We start from the raw sequence: 27,653 nt of genomic DNA on the forward strand, positions 1-27,653 counted from the left end.
ATGAGTGCTACCATCGGCGTTGTTGAACAGTTTACAGCGATCGCTGTAAAGTCCAAAGTCCGAGCCGAGTCGCTTTCGCATATCGTATTAGGCTCTTGCATATATTTCATCCGTGGAATATACAATATACTATACAACGCGACGATAGCGCTAAAGTCACGTGGCTCCGTCCGTGTAATGTTGCCGCATGAGAAGTTTGTGCTTCAACAGAAGAAAACTGTGGAAATTTTATCAATGCTTGCTCGTTGCTATAACGCAATCACTTTTAGGATAATAAGGATAATGACTGATTTACTGAATTTTAAAACTATCTTATTGAGGCCATGATTTTAACATTGCTTAGATTGTTATGTCCATGCTGAAAGCAATATAGTGAAACCTCCTTATTTGTACATAAAAATGCCACGAATATAGAATTCGCAAATACAGGATGGCACTTTATATATAAATATAAGAGTTGCGTTCAAAGATGTCAAAAATTTTGTTAAGAACTATTATGTAATATACAATTTCTTAAGTATAACTGATTCCTATTAAAATCAGTTAGTAATAAGTTTAATACCAAACCTAAAATTAATATAAAACTTTGATAATTAATTAGATGTGGTACTAAACCTGTTATTAAGTTTTAAAATGGGATCTGTTATACTTAAGATATTGCATACTACATAATAGTTCTCAATAATATATAAGAAAAACATTTTCAATTAATTTTTTTGATTCATTATATTGAGGGTAAGGCAATGTTTTGAGGGACTTCGTAATTTTGCTCTTGGAAACAAGATTTTCTATATACGGATGATTGTTTATATAGAAATCGAACGGATCATTTTTAATTCTTCAATAAGATTTTTCAAATTAATTTTTACGTTTCTGTATTTTTGTTACGTAGTTATAGAATTTATTAAAACTCTCCTTCGATAATTCAGGTTGTTGGGTTATAATTTAACCCTTGTAGCTGTGGAGTGTATTAAACACTGATTTGTTTGTATATTATGTATTTGTTGCAGTTCTAATTACAATCACTGATTTGTTACTAAGTTATAATGAAAGAAGATATATTTATTTTTATTGGTTATTTACATGATGTTAAGCGGACAGGGGTAGGAACCATTCCGTGTAAGCTTACTGCCCTGAAGTTTTGTCATCTTCATGGCCAATATAATAAACCGAAAAGACGTCAGAACAGTTTCTATTGCTTTTCTTCAATGGACCTTGAATATGGATTTTATGTCGATTTTAGTTAAATTTTACTAGGTAAAATATATTTTATTCATTGAGTAATAAATAAGGTTGTTTTCATTCTAATGGTTTACATTCTCAAAAACAACGATAGCGGCAAAGACGGCCAAGGGAACGGAGGATGCTTTTGTCAAAATTTTCTTTATTAGTTCAAAATGACGGCATTTGGGTTCGATACGTATTAGAATCCGCGATTAACAAAATTTTAGCCGCGAATATGAATTTTTTGGCGACGAATAACGAAAACGCAAATGAAGAAATGGCGAATAAGGAATTTCTACTGTATCTAAAATTTGTGTTATTTTTTAAATAAAAATCTAATTAAAAATCTGTTGAATTATGTACAGTAGAAGTCTTTTAGTCCGGCTTGCTCGAAACTTACCCTTGTGTGATTACCGTCGATAGAAACAATTAAGTTAATAACTAAAATACAAAATCAGTAGCAAATACAAACAACAAAGCTTATTTTATAATTATTAAAATATATATATTTAAAACGATTTTAGTTTTACAAAAAAACAAAGATTAAAATAATTAAAAATTAAAATTAATGAGTAAACGAAAATTATACGTTATTATACTGGTAGGATGATTCTTATAATTATGCGGAACTTTGATATTACGTCGATTAATTCATTTCATAAAAATGTTGTTTTTTAATATTTAGTATTAGACTTTTATTATTATTTCGATTGTGATTTTATTTATTTATATTTATAGGTAATTCATCCTCTTAATCCAAAATGCTTGTTGGTACTTTACGTTCAAATCATAATGCTTTGTAAAGGATTAACGCAAATTGATTAGAAAATTATAGTTAGATCATTTTTATTTTAACGCATTCCATTTAGTACCTGCACTATTTATTTTCATAAAAAGCAAACACACCTTTTGATATTTCTAATTCGCACTAATTAATCTATGTTTGGCTATGAGATAACATGAAATAAAATCGTTAATTTAGGAATACGTCTGTTTTTTCATTTAAGCATCAATATTCTGCGCAGGTAGAACTTTACCTATAATGTATAGTTTTATTCTTAATAGATAAAATAATATTAATAGTAGTTGAGAAAAAATATTAAATCGATCGTTCTGTGGATCTACTTTCAAGATGTATTTTGAATTATTGCATTCAAAAACTTTTATAAATTAATTCTTTTTTATGTAATTTTTTTTTGCTTTCTGGTGTACAAGCAGCTTTAATAGTAATTTGCTAATTTAGAGAAATATAAATAGTGAGACAATTTTGATCAATAGTATTGAACTGTCCTTGTCCCCAGCGTGGCTGGGTATGCTAGTATATATACAACACATATGTAAATGCATTATACACATGCATATATAATATCAATAAATGTTTTATTGATCTTTTTTGCAATTAAAGATAACGCGAACTATTACAGTAACCAATATTAAACGAAGCAATTATAAATCGAGTTGAAGAAATTATCCACTTTGTTGAAATTATTTTATCGTATTGCAATAGTATTTACTAATTCGTCACGGATGTTTGTAAATCATGCAAATCATGTTCAGCAAGCTTCTAATATTATTTGACAAATGCACTACCAGCAATTTGCAGTTGCCTGCTAATGAATTTTCGCACTTTCTTGTTTTATTTAATTCCATTTGTGGCGATCTTGGATTGAATCCAAATAGGTCGCAATAAATTTTAAATAATGGTCTATATTTTATAAGATGACTTTTCTCTATGATAATATGTTGCGCTTTGTACAATACATTTTTTTGTTTTGAATTTAATAATTGAAATTATTTAGTTTAACACAATAGTTTAATTTATTATAGGTTTTTATTTACTTCATACATTTTTTATAGATTTTTCTTTGCAATTCCGCCATTAACTAATTCTCATTAATAACGTATGCCGACGGGAATAGTTTTAGGCAATAAGTGTATTTTTTCGATTGATATTCTTAACAATTTGCATAATTTGGTTTTCTCGGCGTTTTAAGACATTGTGAATCGTTTGGCACAATAATTGAAAAAATATGGGTTATAATAGTATGCTTATGTATGCACGTAATCAAAAATTTGACCGAATTTTTAATTGAAAGCGAAGCGAAAAGTTTTTTTACCTCAAATTTTATTGATTAGGACATATTTTTACTCATACCGGGAAGTACATGCAACTTGCTTTAAGGTAAACATTTATGCCATTTATACCTAGTTCTCGCTCGATTTCTATTTTCTGAACAATTAATGCAATAAAAATATTATTAAATGTAATGTACCTATATTATTTAAACATTTTTGTATGCTCATAAATATGCTATATATATATATATATATATATATATATATATATATACAAATATTCCTGAATATCCTAGACCTGTTTAATAGGCACGCTTCATCTATCGACCCTGACCGCTATTTGTCCGGAGCTTTGAAAGCTTCATGAAAGCTCCCGCTCACGGCTGAATGTAAAGTAATATAACGATGTACTACCGTGTTCATGAAAGCAATGTACGTTTATTGCATGGTGGTTGCTGGTGGTTGTTTAAATTAAATATGAGAACATTAGAATATAATATACTATTCATCTTTTTTTCAAGTTAATGATAATGAAATACACATAGTTTATAACCACATTTTACAGGTATTTATTAAAAAAATCGTAATTATAAAAATATTTGAGAAAGTTTTTATCACAATTTTGATTTTACAAAATGCCGTTTTAATGGCAATAATTTTTCACTTGCTATTTATTATATGCAAGAAAAAATCGTATAATATAAACTTGACTTCTTTTAACGGCACATAGTTTGTGACTCTCAGTGAGCTTTCAAATTTTAAAATTATTTCGAATTTGAGATAAAATTTTCAAATTTGATAATTCGAATAGTTTTGATACACAATTAATCAATATTAATTAATTGTTATTAATTAACTTCCCGTAGGGTTTAGATATTATTTAGACTGTGACTATACAGGAGCACTTTTTCAATTTTGTGTAAATTAGGCAACTATTTTTTTGAAATTGAATTCGAAATGAAATGACGATTGTTAATGTTCTGGAGATAAACTGATTTATGATTTATATTTGATTTGCTCATATATAACAAGATAGCAAAAATAATGAAAGTTACAGTATTTGTAATAATATATTTGAAAACGTTTAAAATTTCTCGAATATATTTCATTACGGTACGAGAAGTTTCAACAATTTTCCTTAAGGCACGAGGCCATACACCACTAGTTAATATTGTATTTATATTACGATTCGTACAATAAGATCAAGAAAAGCTCTTGTGATACAACATGAGTGGAGCTTTCAAGTTCGTTTAACGATTTTGCTACAGAAGCTCCCTATGAGAATATCTCATTATTGAGTGTTTTATATTTCATTATAATCACTGTTTAAATTTTTTTTTCTGTCCAATAAATAATATTTTATTGGCGTCATTGAAATTTAATGATGAAAGTATGAAAATTCACGTGTGTGGGGATGAAATATAAAGCAGTGATTATGAGTTTACAAATAGATATATATTCTTTCTAAGTTTTTGAGTTTAAATAAATTACAAAATTTTTGTTTCTGCAATCGTCAGAAGTAAGTTTTCGTAATTTTCGCTACAATATTTATTCAAGTTATCGCAAATGTCATCAATTATTTATATATTAATTCGAAACAAAGCCAATACTGTTTCTTTTACGACGGATAATAATTTTTATTCACATAATAAAATATAATATTTTTTTGCAACCACAAATAATTTTTTGATAACCGTGTTTTATATTTTCATATTTTTAATGGCCAACCAACCAAAATTTATATTTTGAAGGATTTGAACGTTTCAAATGAAAGGGTCTATTGTATAACAGCATAAAAATATATAATGATCAATAATTGAAAATATAATTATATAAAGATATCTACCCAATCAAATATTGGCGGATATTAGTGCTCGATTTTATGTAGCGTTTAAATAAGTGCATTTAAGAACAATTTAAAATAAATGTGCTAGGACTATTTGATAGTTTTTTCATTAACTAATGAAACACTATGATGGATTCGTGTATGATAATGCCGGATTGACAGTATTCTCTCTCAACTTGCGAACATTGTTTTTCTTTGGTAAACTAGAACAGATTTTCTAATATTTCCGAATGGAAAGACTTGTAGAAATAACTATGATTTGAGTTCGTTTCTCAGGATTTATTAATCTGTCTTTTAGTGACATCGTTACATGAGCGATTTTGTCATCAACCCACGCAAATCATAAAAAACATGGCCTCGTCGTTACGATACGACTAAATTTAGACGCATCGGAGATTCGGTAAACCAATTGCAACTGGGTCGACGTGCCATTACATTCACTTGGTATATTATAATAATATTTTAGAAGTTTAATGGCTTCTTATCATTTATTGACAGTTTTTAGCCTTTGAATCATTTGAGTACAGTCAGTAATGTATATCTCCTAGCAGCTACTATTTTTAATTTGCATCAAATTGAAATTCGATAAATATAGGGCGAAATTTATATTTATAGATAATTGCAACGGAAAGAATGCGACTCATTAACATGTTTTTAAATCAATAATAAAATCTGAACGTCGCAACGTATGCTTGAAAATTTTTGATATTTTTACCTCAACCAAAACTTTAGATTTAATTTTATAAAAGCGTTTAGCGAATATGTTTTTAAATTTATGTGAAAATGCTAATTGAGGAGAGGCGCGAAATGAACATGGACACGAAATTTGGATGATATATGATAAATATTACGTAATGGATTAAATAATTTATTTAATTTAATTAAATAATTAATTTAATTAAGTTTAATTTATTAAGATTTTAAGATATATGTTAATTAATTTCATAACTAAGAATTTTATAAGTCAAGTTGCATGAATTTTCCGACACGTGGAAAATACGTGGAAATAATCGACTTGTGACCAACAAGAATCTTATAAAAATTGAAGTTTGACTCCATATAAAAATTGTTTGATTGTGAACTATCCACACTATTCGATATTTCTGTAAAGAAAACGTATGAAGCTTCAAAATTCTTAGTTTTTTTTTCCTATGATCAAACTATATTAGAAAATGGAAGGAGTTGATGTATATATTCAATTTACAACCACGTTAAAACATAATTTTTAAAAACCTAATAGATATGTTTATTGGGTGCAAATCAATTTTAGTGGTTTTTCCATAAGTACATATACAAAAAGCCATAATGAGATCTAGAAATAAACAATGGCCTAAAGAAGCATTTAATTTATATTATTGAGCTTTTCTAATTTATTTTTAGAATATAATTTTCCAAATGTTTCACATCATTTGATTAATTGTGAGAGCAAATTTACAAATAATGTTTTGTAAAAGTGTTCCAGGGATAATTTATGGTTTACTTGTATCAAGTAATTAATTGATAAGGATTGAAGAGTTTTGGTACAATATTTTTGGTATTATTTAGAAAAAGCAAATAATATGTATGTGATATAATGGTATTAATTATATTAAAATTTACGTTGTTTTATATAATTATCGTATCTTAAAGTCGACGAGGTCAAACAATTCACGAGTTGAAATCATAAATATTTATGGCGATGTGCAAATATTATCAGATAATCATGTAATAAATTTAATAAATGCAAGAACTTTGAAAAGTTAATATTAAAATTTCTGTATCAAAATATTTATAGAATTCAAAATCCTTCAATATGTTCATAATGATTGTAAAGGCGTAACCGAAAAACTTAGCGTGAATAGTGTGAACCTAGATCTTTTTATTATTATTACTTCGAATTTTAAATCTGGCTTAAAGGTTTGTTCATGATCTTATATAAAGATGCACATATAAATTTATATTTTCATTAAAAAATGTCAAAAGTAAATGCTCAATTCACATAATACAGTTTGATATCGCAGCTCCGTAGATAACGAAACACGAAGCGTTGACACGTATTCTTATATTTGCTATAAAACTACCTATTTGTAAAGCAATAAGTTTATGGTGTATTACATTTTCTTATTAGGTATTTTTTCACTGATTTTTAATAAGTTGATTAGATTGTATCAAATAATAATTAAAGTCAAAATATTACCCGGCGCCTCCACCGTTTATCACATACGTGATGAATATTTTAATTTTATGATTGGATGCTTTCGGGTATCTGATGCTTAATGAAAGTTACTTAATTGAATCATATGTACTATATTTATTATTTAATACAATAAAATTATTATATATTATTTAGCATATTAAAATAAAATATGAAAACTTTATGTGTAACTTGATATCCTCTTTCAACAATTTTCTTCTTGTCGGTATCATCAATTTATGTTTAATGTTATTATGATACGAATTTGATTATGTTTATAAATCCGCAGAATTATTCTTTATGTTTTTTTATTTTTGTTGAAATAAATAATTTTGTTGAATAATAAATAAATTATTCTTTATGATTTTAAATCTTATCTACTATATTAATTAAAATAAAATGCTGATACCTTTACATGCATAAAAAATATAATAATTTTGATTGTTTTGAATTTGTCACAAGATTTATAAAAAAAACTTTATAAAAATTGCAGTGATAACTAAGATTAACTATGCGTTTACACATTTTGGCTTAATTTTTACGTGGTTTTTATGATATGTAGATTGGAGTAAGTTTTTGAAGAAAACTTGAACTTTCTTACAGTATAATAAGTGGCTTCGAATTATTAGAATCTCTTGGTGACAAACATATAAAAATAGCGTTTTAGTCATACTAAAGACTAATAAATGTTGTCTTATAACACAATCCCTGTTAAATATATGCTGAGGTACAGCTTCCTATTGTTGGATATTTTTTCATACAATTTGCCAATATAAATCTATCATGTGCTATTTAGAAATAGTGTTATCATGAATAAGACAAAGTTTTCGAAGAATTCAACATTCATTTTTATAAAAAAAAATTATACGTGTGCGACGATATTATTTAACAAGACTTTCTTTAATTATTTATTAATGCTTTCTCCAGAAAAAACATCAAAATATTACAACTTTCATATGGTACATAATCTTCATTATAATTAGAAGTGAGAGCTATTATCAATCACACATATATTCAAATCATTATTTCAAATGTATTTGTCAATCGATTGCTTAAAAATTACTACTAGATTTGTATTCTTTAACTATTTTTTATGTAATTAGCTTATTATCCATTTCGAATGAGCTTTTCAACTTTCCGATCGAGAGTTTTATGTTTTCGTCGGAAAATTCGATTTGAAGTCTTATGTTTTCTTTGTCGTACTCATTTTGATTTATTTTACAATTTAAGTGTTTGCAACTTACCTTGAGGCAAAATAACACTTACACCTAGTTTAGTATAAGTTTTAAGCTAGGTTTTTTATATATCGTAATCGATAACAATCAATTAAATCATTAAAATAAAATATGGGTTGTACATTCAGGATGCTTTCATATTCATATTCGACACATTTTAATAAGTGTATCAAAATGGTGCATTTTAATTTTAAAATTTGTTTTGATAAATGTATTTTCCGTAAATAAAGTTGTATTGTCGCTGTAATTGGAAAATAGGGAAGAAATCGTAGCAGTCCTTTGAAGTTCAAGATATCCTATATTTTAATTCCAAAATAGAATGAAGGTAGTTGGAGGATAGATATTCAGTTGGAGTAATTTTTAGGTTTAGAATATGAAATTGATTAAATAAAAAAAGTATTTTGATCTGAATTAAGGGCTGTGTAATAAGCTATTGCATGCTAGTTTCATAGTTTGATTTTGTTGTTTTTATTATAGTATTAAATACTAATATTGAATAGTTTTTATTTTGAATGAGAATATCATCAATTAACCCTTTCGACTCGGATGCCGTCGCTCCGGCGTTAAAATTCATATAAATCTCGGAATTCGCGAGTGGAAAGTGATTAATGTAATAAAAGTGGTCTATAGTTTTAATTACTCTTAATTTATTCAGAACAAAGAAGGTTTACTTTGTCGTACGTGTTCCTACTATTTTCACCAATAGTGCAACTACCATATATTATAATAAGATTTTATATTAGCTAATTTAGTGCAAATGAGAAAATTTGTAAATGTGGCGGGTTGTGACGGATGATGCGCTTTACTTGACTATAGAGTATCATTATCATTTTGACCGATCAGAAAAATATCTTTGAAAACATGCAAAACTTATCTTAAAAGTGCTTCATCATGGCTTCGAAGCTTGGCTGTGAATTTTAATTTTCTATTCGTTAAAGAATGCTCGAAGGATGTGCTCTAAAATATTCGTGAACGCAATTCGCGCGAGTGAGCCACAACTCCGGCGTTGCTGCGGATCGTCAGCGCTTGCGGTCTCAAGGCCGATTGCAGGTCACATAGGGTCAAAAAACGGCAAAACGCCGCGCCACGCCGCGGCAAACAGAACACTCTCAATGAAAACTTACGTTGTTGACTGATTGATCATTTTCGTAAAGGATATGGAAGTTTATTCTTATTCTGATTTTTTTTTCATGTCAATCAATGTAAAAAAGAAATTTTTGTAGAAAAATAATTTTAAGTGCATCTTACAAGACGCAATTCGTAGGTTTGAGGAATTAAATAGGATATGCTAGGATAAATTATAGACATACTGGGAATCGCTATAATTCAAACGTTTACACCCAAATTCGGTACAGAGAACTTAAAAAAAAAATGATACATTAATTCATGATTTATTCAATTAATTATTCATATTTAATTAATTAAATTATTCATAATGTTAATGTTAATCATCTCAAATTAAAAAAATATATTTCATAATATTGCAGGCATATTCAGTACATAATATGTATATCATGTATAATATGTATAGAATCTATACATATTATACATGATATACAATATTGTACTGTGCAATATTCATGCAATATTATTATTATTTTTTTTAATTTCAATAATTATTACAACTGTTAAATAATTAACATCTAGTAATATTGATAAATAATAACATAAATCTAAATAAATAAGAGAATTTATATGAAAATAATATACGTAATATGATGATTTAATATAAAATAGAAGCAAATAATAATAAAAATAAAATTAATAAATAATATAAATAAAATTTCTGAATAATAAAATAATAAGAGAAAAATGATAAAATATAACAAAATAACAATAATAGAAATAGTAAGATAATAATAATAATAATGTTAGCGTTTACAAATTTATGAGAGCATTGGGAATTTTTCGTTTTAGCCTGGTTGGGCGCGCTTCTAAGAATACTTTTTGTGCCAAGTAATTTGGGTGTTCGTCAATGCAATATTATGAATTTGTTTTTTAATTCCAAAGAATACATATAATATAATCTATAGTTTAGATTCTATACTATAGATATATTATATCTATTCTTTGGATGGAATCTTCTCTGAAAATTTATTGCTAGGGTGTTTATATTTATGCTACACATTTTACTAACGCAAGGTGAACAAAAAATATTAGGAACTAATGAAACTTTTACAAATCGTTAATGTAAATTTTTAAATCTAATCAAGTTTAGGAAAATAATAGGTTGTATTTTGATTATTTTGTAAATAGACGTGTCTTTTTCCTTTTATCATTTTCCAAAGAGCAGAATATAATCATTTTAGAACAGAGAGAAATCCAAACTCGTATCCTATCGTTCTTCTCTTATTGTTTTCGAACAGGTAGACGCGTGTCTTGTTGATTGGTCCGCTACTGTTTATGACTGAGGACGTGGAAATGATCAATTTGTACTTTCAACAATCTTTCAATGGAAAACTGGAGACATACTTTGAATAAATAAATAAATATACATATGTATAGTATATAGCTTCATCTTCTTCATAATCAATTGTGGCTTAGCGTGCGCTTGTGATTGTTCATCATCCCTTAACCATGGTCTTTTACTCTTTTCGATTGTCATACATCGTCCAATTGACTATTTTTTCACCGTTCATGACACTTTTTAGAAATGACATGATTTCAGATGATTGTAGATGTTTATTTGATTTTTCATGCTTTCCTCGCTTCTCAGAATTTTGTAGCCCTGTGTAACTGAATCAGAACAGTTTTCTTGTCAATTGCTTATATTGCTGGACTTTTTTGAGAATTTCATCAACTTTTTCAATGATTGGACGATCAAAGTAAAGCTCATGTTTCATTTTAAAATTTGCAAAACTAAATCTAGCGAACTATTCGCACGCAAAAGATTATGATAAAGTTCTTTACCGTAAACACAATAATTTTTTTTTACAAGCTTGAGCACTATTAACACCTTTATTGTATTAATATTGCAAAATACAACTTAATTTTTAATTAGTTTTCACCATATTCTAATACAAATAACTTTTCAACCACTGCATTAAATTCGATATTTATAATCTTAAGTGTGACTTAAACAAGCATTTAGTGGTTTTACGATTTGTATTTCCTGGGGTATATTTCATTATTTCATATCATTTTCATTATATATTTAAATGAAACATGTAAATAATTGATAATTTTTTCGCTTGCGATGGAAAATGAACACGATGCTCAATACCTATCACGAAATACTTAATATGTGTTATGCGTTACACTTACTGCTTGTAATTAGAATCGCAAATGTAGTCAACTTCTTCGCAATAATAATAATTAAATGAAACTTGAAATTGAAAATTTGAAAATGTTTATATTCAAATAATATTTCAATATTTTAAATTCAACGTGTAAATAGAGCTATATATATGATATTTCCAACGGTAAAAAGTAGTATCCTATAATTTCAATATTATCAAAATAAAGAAAATTAATGATTAATAACCACGATATATTATATTGATTGAAAAGTCATTTTTTCATTGGTTACATTTTTGCCATCTATTGCTAAAGAAAAGATAAAAATGTTCTTGACTCCAATGGGAGAAATGAGTCGATGTATATGCATCAACAAAATTGGTTGATCAAATATTTTAATTGATTCAATTGTAATAAGTGGTAATCCAATGCAAGAAGCATTTGTTCGCTAATTCGTAGAAGTGCCTATTTAGTGAATATGATATTTCTTAAAAATAATCTTAATGGCTGATCAGGGTATGATTTATAGTTTTTCTCCTGGAAGAAAATTCACTAATTAGAGCCATCGTTGTTCTTGTTTATGGCATATTGCAGCAATAAATACTCAAATACAGTAGAACCTCGTTTATCTGGACCTCAGTTATATGAATTTGTGATTATCCGGACTACCAACCGCGACCAGTTTATATGTATGGTCATATCTATAATTCGAATTTTTGCATGATTAATGTTGCAGTATGTAATATGTATGCAATGCAATCTAAGAAAATATATATACATACATAAGAAAGTTCCAAATTCTTAATAAACATTATTTTCGTTGATATCTATGTATGTATTTGCTATTTTTAGTAAATACACATTATTCTTCATACATTCGATTATATGGATTTTTGATTATTCGAATGCCCATCGACAACAATAAGTCCCCCATCGAGGTTCTACTGTACTCTGATATACGCTATAGCTCATGTGGCTAATGATTTTTTTAGTGATTCGGCAGTTTTCTCAGAAATTTATGTCTTATGACAATTGTTATTAATATTTTTATAACTACAAATATTGAAATTACTTTGAATTAAGTTAAAAGAGTGTTAATAACAGATTTTCATGCACCTCTCATTTTTTTTATATAATTTATTATTCAACCCATTTTTTTTGGATTACACGATTTTTTGTACCTATATTCTAACCGCCACTAGTTACAGTGCATCTCATTTTTATTTCATTCTATTATATGATTAAATAAAAAATATATTACAAAATTTATAAGGGGTAGAAATCACTAAAAGTCAATTTGAACCTTTGTGCTCTGCTAACAAATTGATATGAGTGTTAATTATATTTCAATAATTTAAATTCAATGTAGAATGTTTGAATAAATAAAGTACGTTTAAATAAACTATAAGATTATACATATATGATTTATAAGTTATTTATGACTTAAAATAATTTTATCTGCTGTACTATAATAATAATCTTAATCTTGTTACCAACTTTTCCTAATATTTTTTTTTTTTTTTTTCATTTTAGGTGATGTCCAGCAGTGGCCGCGGCGGCCGGCACTACGCCGAATCCGGGTTCCGGGAGTCCGCTAGCGACGGCGGCGCCTCTCACAGTTCTGTGTCCGGTAACGGGGGCTCACAGGGGGCGGCAACCACCGGCGATGGATTTCATCACAATACAAGTGCGAATCGCAAGTCACTTTCTCGTCTCTACTCAACTAGTACAACGTACCAACAACAATCGAACACCGGTTTGTCTTGCTGGACGGGGGGTGGTGGGCTATTAAATTTTTCTTTAGTTTCGGTTTTTTATTCTCTCAACTTGAATTATAAAATAAATATGATACATTTATCATGTCTATTTTTTTTTTCTAACGACGCGTTTTCAAAAATCAAAAAAAAAGTTCTCTAAAACTATCATTTTCTTGTTAAGAGAGTAATTACTGTATTATATTTTTTGGTTATATTGCTTGCTTTTAGTAGCAGAAATTCAGACAAAACTTAAAACTTTCATGCAATCAAACCTTTGTGACAAATCGTTTCATATTGTACATATTCTGAATTTATGAATATGATTATAAAATGAATTATATTTTTTTTTGTTATTGTATAAGTTAGAATGTTTTAAGGGGCACAACTAGTGTAAACGCCTAAAAAAGGTGATTTTTGGGAATTTATATAAAAAAAAACTACTTTGTCAATCATTTCAAAATTTTAGGAATATATTTATACACGTTTTAAGAATACATAGTGAAATTTTTGAAAAGAAAAATTAAATTAGTTATCGTCGATCACCAACGGCGCGACAAAAAAAGGCCCTTCCCTGCTGCAGTGATTCCGGCCTTCTGCGTGGATGAAATTTAAAAAAAACTCTCGTTAAACTAGATAACATTGTCTGTAACATGAACTACGATAAAGAAGAAATATCAAAAATTGACAAAATGATGGCGTTTTTTTTAAAAAAAGTCAAATTTTACCCAAAATTTTGGTCGTTTTTGGCCTGCCAAAATTCGATTTTTGATCCGATAAAAAAATCGATAGTTCATTTTATGGAGAACTATATATAGAACGTGTAAAAAAAAATCGATAGTGATCGGATCATTTGTTTTTGAGTAATCACTGCAGCAAATTCGGAAAATGCTGTTTCGAGAAAAACGCGTTTAAAGATAAAATGATCGTTATACTATGTACTATATATATACTCTTTAAATGGCTGTGACTCAAAAACTATTTAAGATATCGATTTAATTTTTTTTTTAAATTTTGGTATGTTATTTTTAAAAGTATAGCCTATCGAAATATGGAAAAATTGAAAATTCGATTTTTTGAAAATTTCACACTAGTCGTGCCCCTTAATATGATTTTGTCTGAGTTTTTACTACTTTTGTATTTGTAATTTTAATATTGAATGTCTATATAATATTTAGGGTAGGACAGGGCTCAAAGGTCCAAATTGACTATTAGTAATTATGCTATGAACACTAAACCAAGTACATTATAACAAACAACACATAAAACTAACAACTATTAGTAAAATACCTAGCTAATTTATTATTATAGTGAGATATTGGTGTTGGACCTTTCTACCCCCGACCTTTAAGCCCCACACTACCCTATATAAAATATGTAAATGTGTGTGTATGTCTTATGTGTGCATTTATCTTTTTATAATATTCTGTAATTATCTATATTGCACGAGCCATGAAATATGATCAATTTTTTAGGTGTAGGAAAATCTAATACAATATTTTTACGAAAATACATTTTAAACAATTTTATTTCATGCTATAAATTATAATGATTGCACATTTATTCGGGCAGTTGATATACTTCCACTATTTCTATATTCATATTTGTACAAGCTATTTAATTAATATCAGTTTTTCTATTTAATATAATACTACAAGTGTGACTGAAAAATAAGTATGAAATCTTTAAAGAATTTTGTAATCACAAGAAATAACGCCTTTTCTTATTGTGAACACTATTTAAAAGGGTTGTAGGAACTTTTGCAAATAGCTATGGATTATTCTTCATTAATTTTATTAATTAACCATATTTTATACAACGGTTGGAATGGGTAAACATTATAACTAACTTGCTAAAAGCATTTTAAACAAGCGTTATATAAATCCTAAAAAGATATTGACAGTTGGTATGAAATAGAGGTAATTTGATTTTTACGGGATATAGAAAAGTAATCGTATATGAAAATGTTTCTTCAGTCCATATTCCGTACCAAATGTTATAATTTATATCTGTATATATATTAGGTTGTCAAATATCTCCCTTCCGCTTTTTTGCTCTTGGTTTATAATACAAAAAGGCGGAAGGGAGATATTTGACAACCTTATATATACACCCTCGGTGTTTAAAATTTACGATTACATAAAGATTTATAATTTTATAATTATGGTTTAATTTAATATTTATATTTAACAATGTTATATATTTAATTAACTGTTTTATCTATTCCTATTAATTACGAATCGATTTATTTCTATAATATATCGTAATTTTCTAATAATTTAATGAAATTAATTGATAACTGTAATAATGAACGTTCACCTCATATGACTGTATAAGGTTCGCTATTTCCGTTCTAATTTGTTCCGGTCAACAATTTTCAATTTGGTCGCAAAATTATGTTTCATCGCACTTATTAAATATTTTTTTATACAAATCACTCTAAATGCAAATAAATAATTAAACTTGTATGGGGGCGTCCATTAATCACGTGAGACTTTTAGGGGAGGGGGGTTTGACAAAAAACACAAAAACTTGCATGAGGGGAGGGAGGGGTCTTCTTAGATATCATGTTTATTTATTTTTACCTGATTAAAAAAAAATTACATTTTATAGTAAATTCGAAAAATTTTACGTAACTAAAAATACACGTGATGATTGACGGGGGACGGGAGGTTAATTTTGAATATCACAACGTATGGGTATTAAAACTTACTAAAAAATCGACCACGTTATTAATGGACGATTCCTATGTTAATGTCTTACTCATTGTCAAAAGGAATTAAATACTTAATTTTATTTCTTATTATTCTTAAGAGAATAATAACTAAACATGTTTCTTAAAAATATTTGTAACATTTTTTAAGGTTTTTATTTGGTTCAAAACCGAGATATTTTCTTTTTTGTCTTTCACATATTTTTACCTTCACTTATTTTATTATCTTGTGGCAGAACTACTAACCTTTAATATTGTAAATATTCGATTTTTTTGCTTCGTTCTTTAATACATAAAATTTTGAACTTGAAAACTTTTATTTTTAAAGCGATTTAAGAGCGAAAAAACTTTTTTATGAACTTTGGCTTTACTAATAGTCTTTTAAAAATTGAAAACTTTAAAAATTGATGTAAAAGTACTAAAGTAAATGATGTTAAGAGATAATGATATAATGATTTGCAAACTTGTTAAGATCAATAATACGTGCTATTAATATCAATGTTTTCTTACGAATATTTCTTAAGCTAGGAATTACTATAACAAGCTTATAAAAAAATATCTTAATTATTTTCTAACTACTAATTTCTTTAACTTTAAAATTTCAATTAATCTATAATTAATTATATGCATGATAATAAAACCCTAACATGAATTAATTATTTTTTTAAAAAAATGTTTATATAAAAAGTATTTGGTATATGGAGATAAAAAACACACTTCTCTGACTCTTTGCATGATTATCGTAATCAAATGTTATTTTCCTCTCCGTAGCACATACCGGTGTATTATTGTTTACTGTTGTACTTATCTTGAAAATGTCAAATATCTTCAACTGTTATTCCATTAATTTTATATCAATAATTTTTGTGTTTCTAGTTGCTTTATCATGAATATAAAATTATCATTTATTATTGTGAGACCGATACATTGATTATTAATTTTTTTCAATCAATCAAAGAAGTTATCAGTCGACTAAAACTTAAATTTCGAACGCAGTACACTTAAATAATAATAAATGAATGTATTTAGATAGTTTTTCTACTCTGAGATAAATTTATATTATATGATAGTAATCTGAATTAATAACTATTTAAATGGTCTAATATGGCATAACTCTTGATATTTTTATACCCGTTGATTTATCAATGGGGTTAATTTTGAATATATAAAATTTACAAAATTTTATGAGCGAAGCAAATGTTTTTTTTATAAATTCTTCATATTAATAATTATACTTTAATTTAATTATAAAAAAACTTTTTATATCATGTTTTCATCGGAATGTTACACCAATGGGCGCGTCTTTTACGATTGCAGATAAATTCCTCATTATTTTACAGTTATATTTACGAAAATACATGAGCTCAAAATTATCTTGATGACATAAATTTAATAATTCGAATTAAAATTTAATTTATATTACTTCCATAAACTATTTCGCAAACATTTTTTTTTTTAAGAAAAGCAATAATTCATAATATTTTCCTTTTTTTAAATATATATTATTAAAATATTGTACGTGGTAATTGAGTGTTCTTACAAGTTGTTAATAATAATAATAATTTGTGTGGATGTTTAAATAAAAATAAATCGGCATCACATTGAAACAACATATTGATTTCTAATACATTTTATTATAATGATTTAATTTTAAAAAATTTAAAATATAAGAAACGCATTTCTAAAGAAGAGATCATATTCGTATATGATACACAAGAGAAATCTCAAATTTCACATATATTTGTTAATTTTTTCTAAATAATAGGTTAAGTAAAATTGAATTCTAAATTTCTCTTCACTATTAATTTGCTTGTTTATTCCATATTTGCTTCAAACAAAACTGTTCTAAACAAATTATATACAAATTTTATAATTTAACCTAATAAGTTTCTATAAAATTAATACATATTAATTTTCTATAATCCTATATTTACAATTGCTTATAAAAATAAATATTTCGATATAATTTTTTAAATTGATTTATATGCTGGCAAAAAACATGATTAATCAACCTCATCATTAGTCTACATTTGGTCATTAAATTCGACTTAATTCAAAGTCAATTAACTCAAATACAAACTTTTGAGAATACATGCATCTTGAAAGAAGATCACTCTATCCAATAATAAATAAATAAATGTTATTTAAACAAAAAATCGCTTTATATTAAATTAACAATTTTAAAAGTGGTCGAAATAAATACTCTGAACGCCCATCTATCCACAGTAGATACAAAAACAAGATTTTATTTTATTAAAGGATTTCTGCGATTTTATATAAGGATTTATTCTTCATAACGTTCAGCTTTATTAGACCTTTGAGTTGTACAAATTATTAGTGAAAATTTGAAAATCCAATTTAATTGTATCATATTGTGAGGAGCTGGCAATGGCCAGTTATCTTTCTCACGCCAATATATATTTGTCCAAAATGTTAGTTTATTATATTTTATATAGATTTCCATAATGATTACAAAAAAAATGTGAGAAAATGATCACATAATAATTTTTATTAAAAAACAACCGTACTCAAGTATGGTTACCAAATTCCTGAATTTGACAAAATGAATATCTAATTTAAACAAGATAACATCAAAAACAATAGATGTATTTATTATTTCTGGTACCTAAAAAGGGTAAGTGTCGAATAGAATTGATCCATTTGGGATTAGCTTATTCACCGTAGAGCATATTTAACCTTTTTTATGACGCAACCGGGGGGAAAGTAGGGCACTCGATAACTGTACTCCGATTCTGTGTAGTGTGTAAAAGTACCTGAACCACGCGCGGAATCATTATTACATTTGTTCCTCGTTGACGATTGAGGAGATTCATTTATAATTAATTTTGTTTAGGCTAACGCTTGGTAACAGTACCTGTTTTTTTCGTCCTTTATTTCGATGATGAAATATGAAAACGCCACGTATTAATCATACTTTTTCGAAGACTTTTAATTGTGTAGTTGTATTAGTATTTTTTTATTAGGTTTATATGCAATCTCAATTTATTGACTATTTTGATTTGTTTAATATTTTTATTTTGCTTGAAAATTTTGATTTTTAAATTTAAATCATTTAGAAGTTCTTATTTCTAACAATTAGGATCAATACTTATATAGGCATTTTAAATGTTTCAATTAAAAAAAAGATAGTTTTACTAGATTGGTTGAAATTGGTTTAAAATCTGATATTTGATATGCCTATAAAATGCCCATTTTATTCTAAAAGTTTAGTTTATACTTTCGTACTCATAAAAATTAGACTGATTCTGAAGGATATAAACACCTCATTACAATATTCAAATTGTTCAGAAATACACAATGCTGGGCAAGGGACTTAAAGATATCAATTTAACTTGTTTCTTGATTTTTTAAGATTTTATAATTTACATGATTATTTATTTAATTTTCATTAAAATGTATTTCAAAGATTATAAGCTATTATTATATTACTATTATATTCAATTTCAACTAATATTAATAATTAAGTTATTAAATATAAAAGAATTCCAGAAATATTAATTCAGTTTCTTATATATATTGTCTTTAAGGAATCTTAATATAATTATATTTCATATATAAATCTCTACATATATTTTATAGTTTAATAGCTAAAGAATTTTTTTTGGCTATTCTAATGTAAATTCTGTTACATACTAAACACAAAAAATGCACTCGTACTTAGGCTCGATAAAATTTATTCGAAAATAGTATAATTTTTTCTTTTGATAACATTTTTCGAACACCTAAAACACGGATAAATAGCAAATCGATGGTCATCTTCTGTTTTTTAAAATCACATTTCATTTTATTATCTATTAAATTAATAGAATATTTAAATTTGTATTAAAATTTCTCGGAATGATAATACTCATTTCTTTGCATAATTGTCTTAAAAATGCAATGATTTTAATAAGTATGTTGCATTAACCTCATTTACTCATGTTTCTCGACTCTGATTATAATTTGCATTGTATAATACACAATTATATCTTTTCCAATTGCTATGGTATCTATTGTCATTTTAAAAAAAATATGTTTTTATAAAAACATGTTATTATAAAACACAAACTTTGCTGAATAACTTTTCAACGTTCTAATAAATATTTTAATTTAATAAATATTTACAAGCCTATATGTGAAAATTAAGCATAAACAACGAATAAATGTTTCTCAAGTTATGCAATTAGTAAAACAAGGATAATAGTTGATCAGGATTAAATAAACAAATTTTACTATCAATAAATTTGAGCAGAGCAATATTATAATTGAGTCAAAACTGCTTTTATCCTTCTAACTTTTTTGTTAATTTTTGTGTATAGGAATCGAGCAAAATTTTTTCATAAAAATCGGTAAAACCGTTTTCTGAAAAAATACTATTCGAAAATGGGTTTTCTAAATGTAAATGTAAATTATTGTTAAGTGGAATAATATAGATAATATTTAAATACAAGATAAAAATATATTTCCTTCTTTTTAGGCGATGCTCACAGTTTCAACCACAATTCGGCTGCATCTGGAAGTGCATCGCTCAATTCATCAGGATCGGGTGCTCCAGCCGACGCAACTGCAGCCGCCTTAGTCATACCAGAGAAAGCGTCCTCATTTAGTATTCATCCTGGTCGTCTATGCAGGGACCAATGTCATTACTGTGGAGGAAAATTCGGTTTATTTGATACGCCCTGCCATGTTGCCCAAATCAAAAGTTTGGATAGACAGAAACGGATATTGGAAAGTGAGTGAATCTAAAACATTTAAGAATGTTAGATAGAGGTTTATTAACTACGAAAGGCCATTTAAAAAAAGTCGTATCATAATTAGGATTGTAAGCACAATCAGTTTTATGCGCTAGCTCAATGTTAACCCACTCACTTAATGTCGATGATACCGAAACATTTGAACTGATTGTGAACGAAATTGTGACGAAATGCACTTGCAAAAATCGTGTTAATTTTAGGAATATTTTTTACTCGTTTTTTTTATTATGAGACAAGTCTTTTACCATTTTACAATCCTGATTTTAAACGAACGAACGAACTTTTGATGGAATTTGCCGCTTTAGTACATTTTTTAAAGCAGGGCCATCGATTTATTTTGAAAATTTCAAATTAAAAACAGTTTAATAAACAGTCTAATTTTAGAAATCTTGCGAAAAGTGTGTAGTTATTGTTGACTGTAGACTTCGAAATGTTATTTACGATTACGGATCTAAAGTTAAAATGATTAAAAAATAATTTAAAAATTAACTACGATAACTGAAAAATGGTCACAGTTCGACCAAAGATCTAGGTTGTACCTAAAAGCTCATACTTCCAAATTGCCCGAAATAATTTTTTTCATAATAGTGACTAGGGAATGCAATACCGATATACGAATACCGGTAACCGCCCGACTTTCGCGGTATTTTACCGGTATTTACCTCAAAAATACCGATATTTCGGTAATTTACATAAGCGCTATTAGATACATAATACACTAAAGTTTAAATTTTCGGAACAAATTTATCTATATAAATTCCATAATCGCATAAATAGCTATTATCTTCAAGTGATTCTATAGCATAAAAAAATGTCAAATATTATATCAACTCGTCATTAAACTGAATATTTATGCTTTACTAAGGCTTCATATCGTGTACAATAAATAGAATTGGACTGATACACTAGATAATGAGTTTGTTTCATCTAATGTAAAAATGTAACGGTTTTTTTTTTTAAGTAATATTTATGCCAAAATATTTATATCATACAGATACCCCTGCGTAATCTTTATTTTTTTCTAACTTTATACATAATAATTATGATAATTACTAAATATTTTTGTTTCTTATTACAATTAAACATATTATTTTCGAAAATGTTTTGAAGTTTGAAAATACTATAGAAGCATCACATTGTTTTAAAAACAATACTCAACAATTATAGTAACTTATTATTAATCTCACAAAGTATCCGATCTTAAATAGTGTAGAATTTTTTTTAATATTGGAGATTATGCTAAGTTAAACATCGGATACAGACAATACAGTTCATATATAAGTAATATGATCTTATGAGTTTTTGATCTTTCTTACTCATAAGTTTGTTTTTGGTGAAAAGTACTCAATATTCTCCATAGTGATATGAATAATTAAATTGGATATAATTTTGTTGAATTATTATTAAAAACAAAAGTTATTGTTTTATTTTAATGTTTTTATAGTTTAGTTGAATATAGATGTAGTTGTATATTACATTTTTTTTATATTTGTGCTAGTAACTTTCCATTTTGTTTACGTTTGTTTAAGACAATAAAATACCGGTAATACCGTATTCCGGTTTTGAAATGAAAAATTACCGAAATGCCTGTATTGAAATTTTTCATCGGTATTGCATAAAGTGTAATAGTGACCCCACGTTATCTTTTGTATGACATTGAGTTCGGGACACCCTTGTAAATATGTGTGTAAATATATATTCGATATCTCCTTATATTAATTTAATAAACATTTTATTTCAATAGTGGAAGAAAAGCTGACTGTGGATAACTGTCTCTGCGACGCATGCTACCGACACGTAGATAGGCGTGCCAACTGTCCTTCGTATCGGAAACGCCTCAGCAATAGTAATAACGGAAATGCGCATCAGGCTACTTTCGAGGATGTGCTACAAATAACCAGGATCAGCCACACCCAGCAAATCCAGCAACAAGAAACTATAAAACACAGATGCCGTTGTCGGATGCCGGGAAGACGCCACAAATACTTTGAGACGGAAATGGTTGCTGAAAATGAAGAAAAATGTTGAAAAAATTGTAAGCATCTGACAACAATGATTGAGTTTTAATTAACTTCCTGAAGGAGAAGTTTATGTTTTTGGCAAAAAATAGATTTGCTAATTTTTCGTTTTCTCGAGCCATTCTGAAATGTTTGAGAACAAATTTGTAAAACTTGTGCACAGATTTTATAAATTTAAAAGCCATTTGATGTGACTGGATTAGGACTCGCGGGTATCAGTTTTTTGCGACAATATAATTAACAAAAAAGTGCAAAAAATTTAATTCACGTTTTAGCCAAAAATCGTGAATCGATTTTAAAAAATTCAACTGTTTGAAAGATATTGATGGGGAATTGTACTGATTAGATCTTAGTGAAGAACCTTACACTTTTTTTAGACGATTTTGATTAAACTTTTCATGATGATGATCATCGTTCATACTAAAATATAACGGCCCCTCGACAAGAGGTTTTAGGGTGGAGCCTGCTTTAGAGGCTTCAAAAAATCCCTTTATCCAACGAATTTTTAGGGAAGAAAATAAATATTTAATTGAAACGAAACGTTCAGGTTTTATTGTTATATATTTCAACATTCTTCTCAATTTTTTTCATTGAAATATATGATATAATATGCCGGGTATAAGCATTTTGCCAATGCACCACGAGCGTGCAGGTGTCATTTGTCGGGAAAGATGCAGGTCACAATTTCCATCCGAAATAAAAAAATCAAAACAAATATATTTTCAATAGTATAGATTCTAATTGAATCTAAAAAATCCAGAAAAAAACAGAAATTCACCAATTTTCGCATTTGGAAAAAAAAAACAGTTTTTTGATACAAAATTTCACTTTAGATTGTTTAAAAGTGGGTTATTATAACTTTTTTTAAGTTATAATTAACCAACTTATGAATGAGTAATAGCAATAAAAATAATTATATATGAATTGTATAATGTGTATGTGAATAAATAAATAATGCCAAAGTGCTTATATTTGGGAGACGACCTTTATCTATGTTTATCTACAAGAAGAAAAAACATAATAAACTAAACCATCGACTCAAGCAATATGCCTATTTTGAATCACTTTAATCGAATGAGCCGTTCTCTGAAAAATAAGTATTTTGTGGTATTGGTATTTTTCCGAAACGGCTGGACCTGACTTTGTCCAAAAACTTTTGAAATGTATCTAACATGCCCGATCACACACACATACAAAAAATAGACATTTCAATAAATCCAAACATATTGTAATTTTACTATTTTTAAAGTTTAAAAATATTTATATACAAACTGCATTTTCATCAATTACTCTATTTCCAATTTGCCAGTCACCATAAAAGCCACAAATTTTAATGAAGATATTATAGTTTAGGTTCAATTAGAATAGAATTTTTCCTGAATACAATGAATTTTGTCTCGTTTCGATAGGCCGTTCAGTTTTTTTCCTATCTTCCCGCCAATTAGGAAGAATCGAAACAATTAAAAGCCGAGAAATCGCGCCTCGAAGTTTTCGTTCCGCTTGTATACATGCTTGACGCTTGCTCACTATTTTTTCAGTAACTCCGAAAATAATTAGAATTTGTTTCTGAAATTTTAGGGATATATTCTTTGCTAGTTTTGGAAGACATTTTTGCAATAAAAAATCGATCCTTTTTAAGCCTTTAAAGCAGCAGACTCTCTACTGCTTTGTTACGACGAAAATTTGATTTTTGTCGAACCGTATCTCCGGAATTACCAGAACAGTGCAACATTTTCCCTCGTTTTCGGAAAAAAACTGAAACCGATTTTGAAAATTGAGAAACCATTTGGAAGATGTTATTTTCATATCTAACAAAATATTAAAACATGTTTTCCTTTCAGTTGGATCTTCTGCCTGAGCCTCCCCTTCAGAATATGACGTCGCAGCACGGAAACATCCACCTGTGCACGTTGCATACGACGCCGTCTCCCACCTGCTCGTCTGCGCGCTCTGCAAGCGTCGCCTGGCGCGTATACCATGCCCACTATTTTGGCCGCAGCCGAATCGTCCCGCGCCTCTGATCTGCTTCGAGCTCAGGGAATCCCACATCTTGGCCTGGATGCGGGCCAGGGTGGATCCAGCGCGGTTTGTAAGCTGTGCCGATATTACGTGGGTTTGTTATTTAAAGCTGATGCTGAAGGAGGAAGAACGTCTAAGGCTGCGTTTATCAAGAGTTACAGACGACGGTAAGAATTTATGAACTTTAAAAATTAAGCATTTTTAGAAAAAACTGTCAAAATAAATCAAAATAAATTGTAAAAAATAATAACAATTTCTGCAAATTGATTGATTGACAGTATTCGTTTGAATTTGTTGATTTTATACTTGTTTTGCTCAGATATGGTGTGTTCATAATTCACAAGTTTATAGTTGTTAATTTTTATTACATATATATTTGAGGTTCAAATCGAAAATTAAATTCCTGATTGATAAACAGACAAAATCATTTTTTATATTTGTAGGCTTCTGGAGTCTCATAACATGGAAATCGTGTTGAAGATGAGTCTGATACTGAGGATCCGTTAATTCAGCAATTTGCACCAGAAGAAACAAGCGTGTTAGGAAACAAGAAAGCCAAAACTGCCAAAACAAATGTAAAGAAGTCTAGAAAATCTACGGAATCTACTACCGATATTCAAACTGAGAATTATGACTCGATTGATAATGAAAATAAACAAACTGATGCAGAAGACATAGAGAATATAATTTCTAAAAACACTATACATATCAACAGAAATTCAGATCTGACTACGAATCAATCAAAACAGCAAAAATTAAATGAAATAACTTCACAGAAGCCAGGGCCAAAGTGTACTACTATCTAACTTATCTAACTCTATGCATAAAAAAATTAGGTTGGATGAGATTTTATCACAGCAACAAGAATCAGAGCAATTGAAAGCAGAAAAGGTTCAACAACTTAGGTCGAATCCATCACTTTCTGTGAGAGAATTGTTCCCAGGAGAAGAAGAAATGGGATTACATGCAAATATTCCTCTTAATAGAGGTGGTCCTCGAACTCCTGAAGGTTGGACAAAGTGCAAACCACGATACAGTATGATGAAGAGACTAGGAGACTATGGAATCATCTACAAGAACCATATGGAAACCAATCTAGCTTTTTACGTCATTTAATTTTATTAGAGAAATATTTTCGCTCTGGGGATTTAGTGTTATCTCAAAATGCCACATCTAGCGCGACTAATTATTCAGAATCTGTACAAAAGTCGATTAAGGTCTTGTGATCATATTCCAACAACAGTAAATTCTGAAATGCCTACCGGATATAGACCTAATTGACAGTAACTAAAAAACCATCATCAGAACAATTAGTTAATTCTTCAGCTCACATTCCTCCTGCAGAATACCTCTTAGTTGAAATCACTCAGCTTACTAAAAAAATTCAAATTAGATAAGAAAAGTATAGGATCAATGAAAATTGGAAATATGGTATCACTTGCAAAATCATCGAGCGCTTTTGTAAAGCCTGTGAAGAAAGGTCAAGAAACAAGTCATAATAGGTCTCCAAAGTGTCCCACCAGATTTAATCTCTATCGGAAATAAAATTCAATCAGTGCGGCTCCTATTAGTGCTTTGAAACGCTCAAGTTTGCCTTCGACCTCAATTGAATCCAAGTAAACAGCTGCGTTAAAAATTTCTGGAAATTCAACCACAAATGTTAGCAGCAATAGTGCGCCTACGACAGATACTAGTCCTGCCTTCGTGTCTGCTAGTTTAGCAATACAGGCTGCAGCAGTGTGACTTCAGTTCCAACTGCTTCTTCAACTACATCAACATCCCAATATGCTGGTACATCTGGCAGTTCCTTGACTGTTGTTCCAGTAACAGGATCTTCAACAACTTTCCTGATGCTCCTGCATCTAAAGAACCGTCACAACTCCTGCAAGTACTCAAACGCCGACGCCAGCAACAACCACGTTGTCTGCAGCAGAACCAGTTAAAAAAAACGGTTCAGCAGTGAAGCCATGGAGGCCCACATTGATTCCAATGACCCTAATAGTGAGCTCCGAATCCAGGGCAATTGTTCCAACAGTTGATGTCGGAGATTACCTAGTCTTGTGCATAGTGATGTTCTGGTGGTAAACCATACCACATTTCCATTCCGGATTATAATAGAATGTGCATTTTGCGCCGACAAAAAGTTGTGCAATGCAGAAAACTCAGCTAATACAAAAAATAAAAGATGCTCAAAAACTGATAAAAAATCCAACAGAGGCAAAAATTCAATGTATCAGTAAATAAAAAGAAAGTTGTGATATACCAAACAAAGTTTTAGAACAGAATTCTGTGATACCCATACGTGGAGCTGAATCTACAAAAATTAAAAAAAAACTGTAAATAATACTACAGCAATACTAAAAATTTACCGCAGATTAGTAAAAACTTGACAGTAGCTCGAACAACAACAGCTGTTACAAATACTTCTATCAGTAATACAGCAACAATTACAAAATCAGATGCTGTTTCAATAGCTTCTGAAGAAGGTTATGGTCATGGGAAAGTATAAAAAAGCAAAAGATGTCGGATGAAGATAGCAAATCCCAAATGGAAACTATGCTTTCAAAAATTCCAAATCTCTAACAGTGATACCACAGAAAGCTG

The 27,653-nt window shown here is 28.4% G+C and overlaps 1 protein-coding gene across 1 annotated transcript in view; it reads left to right on the forward strand.

The window, feature by feature from the left end:
- The window catches only part of LOC113386160, a 42,520-nt gene continuing 14,867 nt past the window's right edge, over positions 1-27,653 (forward strand). Inside the window, exons 1-2 of the mRNA XM_026623959.1 lie at positions 1-84; positions 13,325-13,478. Of these exons, the coding sequence (XP_026479744.1) occupies positions 1-84; positions 13,325-13,478 (238 nt within the window). The remainder of the gene's footprint in view (positions 85-13,324; positions 13,479-27,653) is intronic.

The sequence above is a fragment of the Ctenocephalides felis genome, unplaced genomic scaffold (assembly GCF_003426905.1).
Source record: "Ctenocephalides felis isolate EL2017-DRISC unplaced genomic scaffold, ASM342690v1 CF-g0.4_SCAFFOLD_03571, whole genome shotgun sequence".
Lineage (NCBI taxonomy): Eukaryota > Metazoa > Arthropoda > Insecta > Siphonaptera > Pulicidae > Ctenocephalides > Ctenocephalides felis.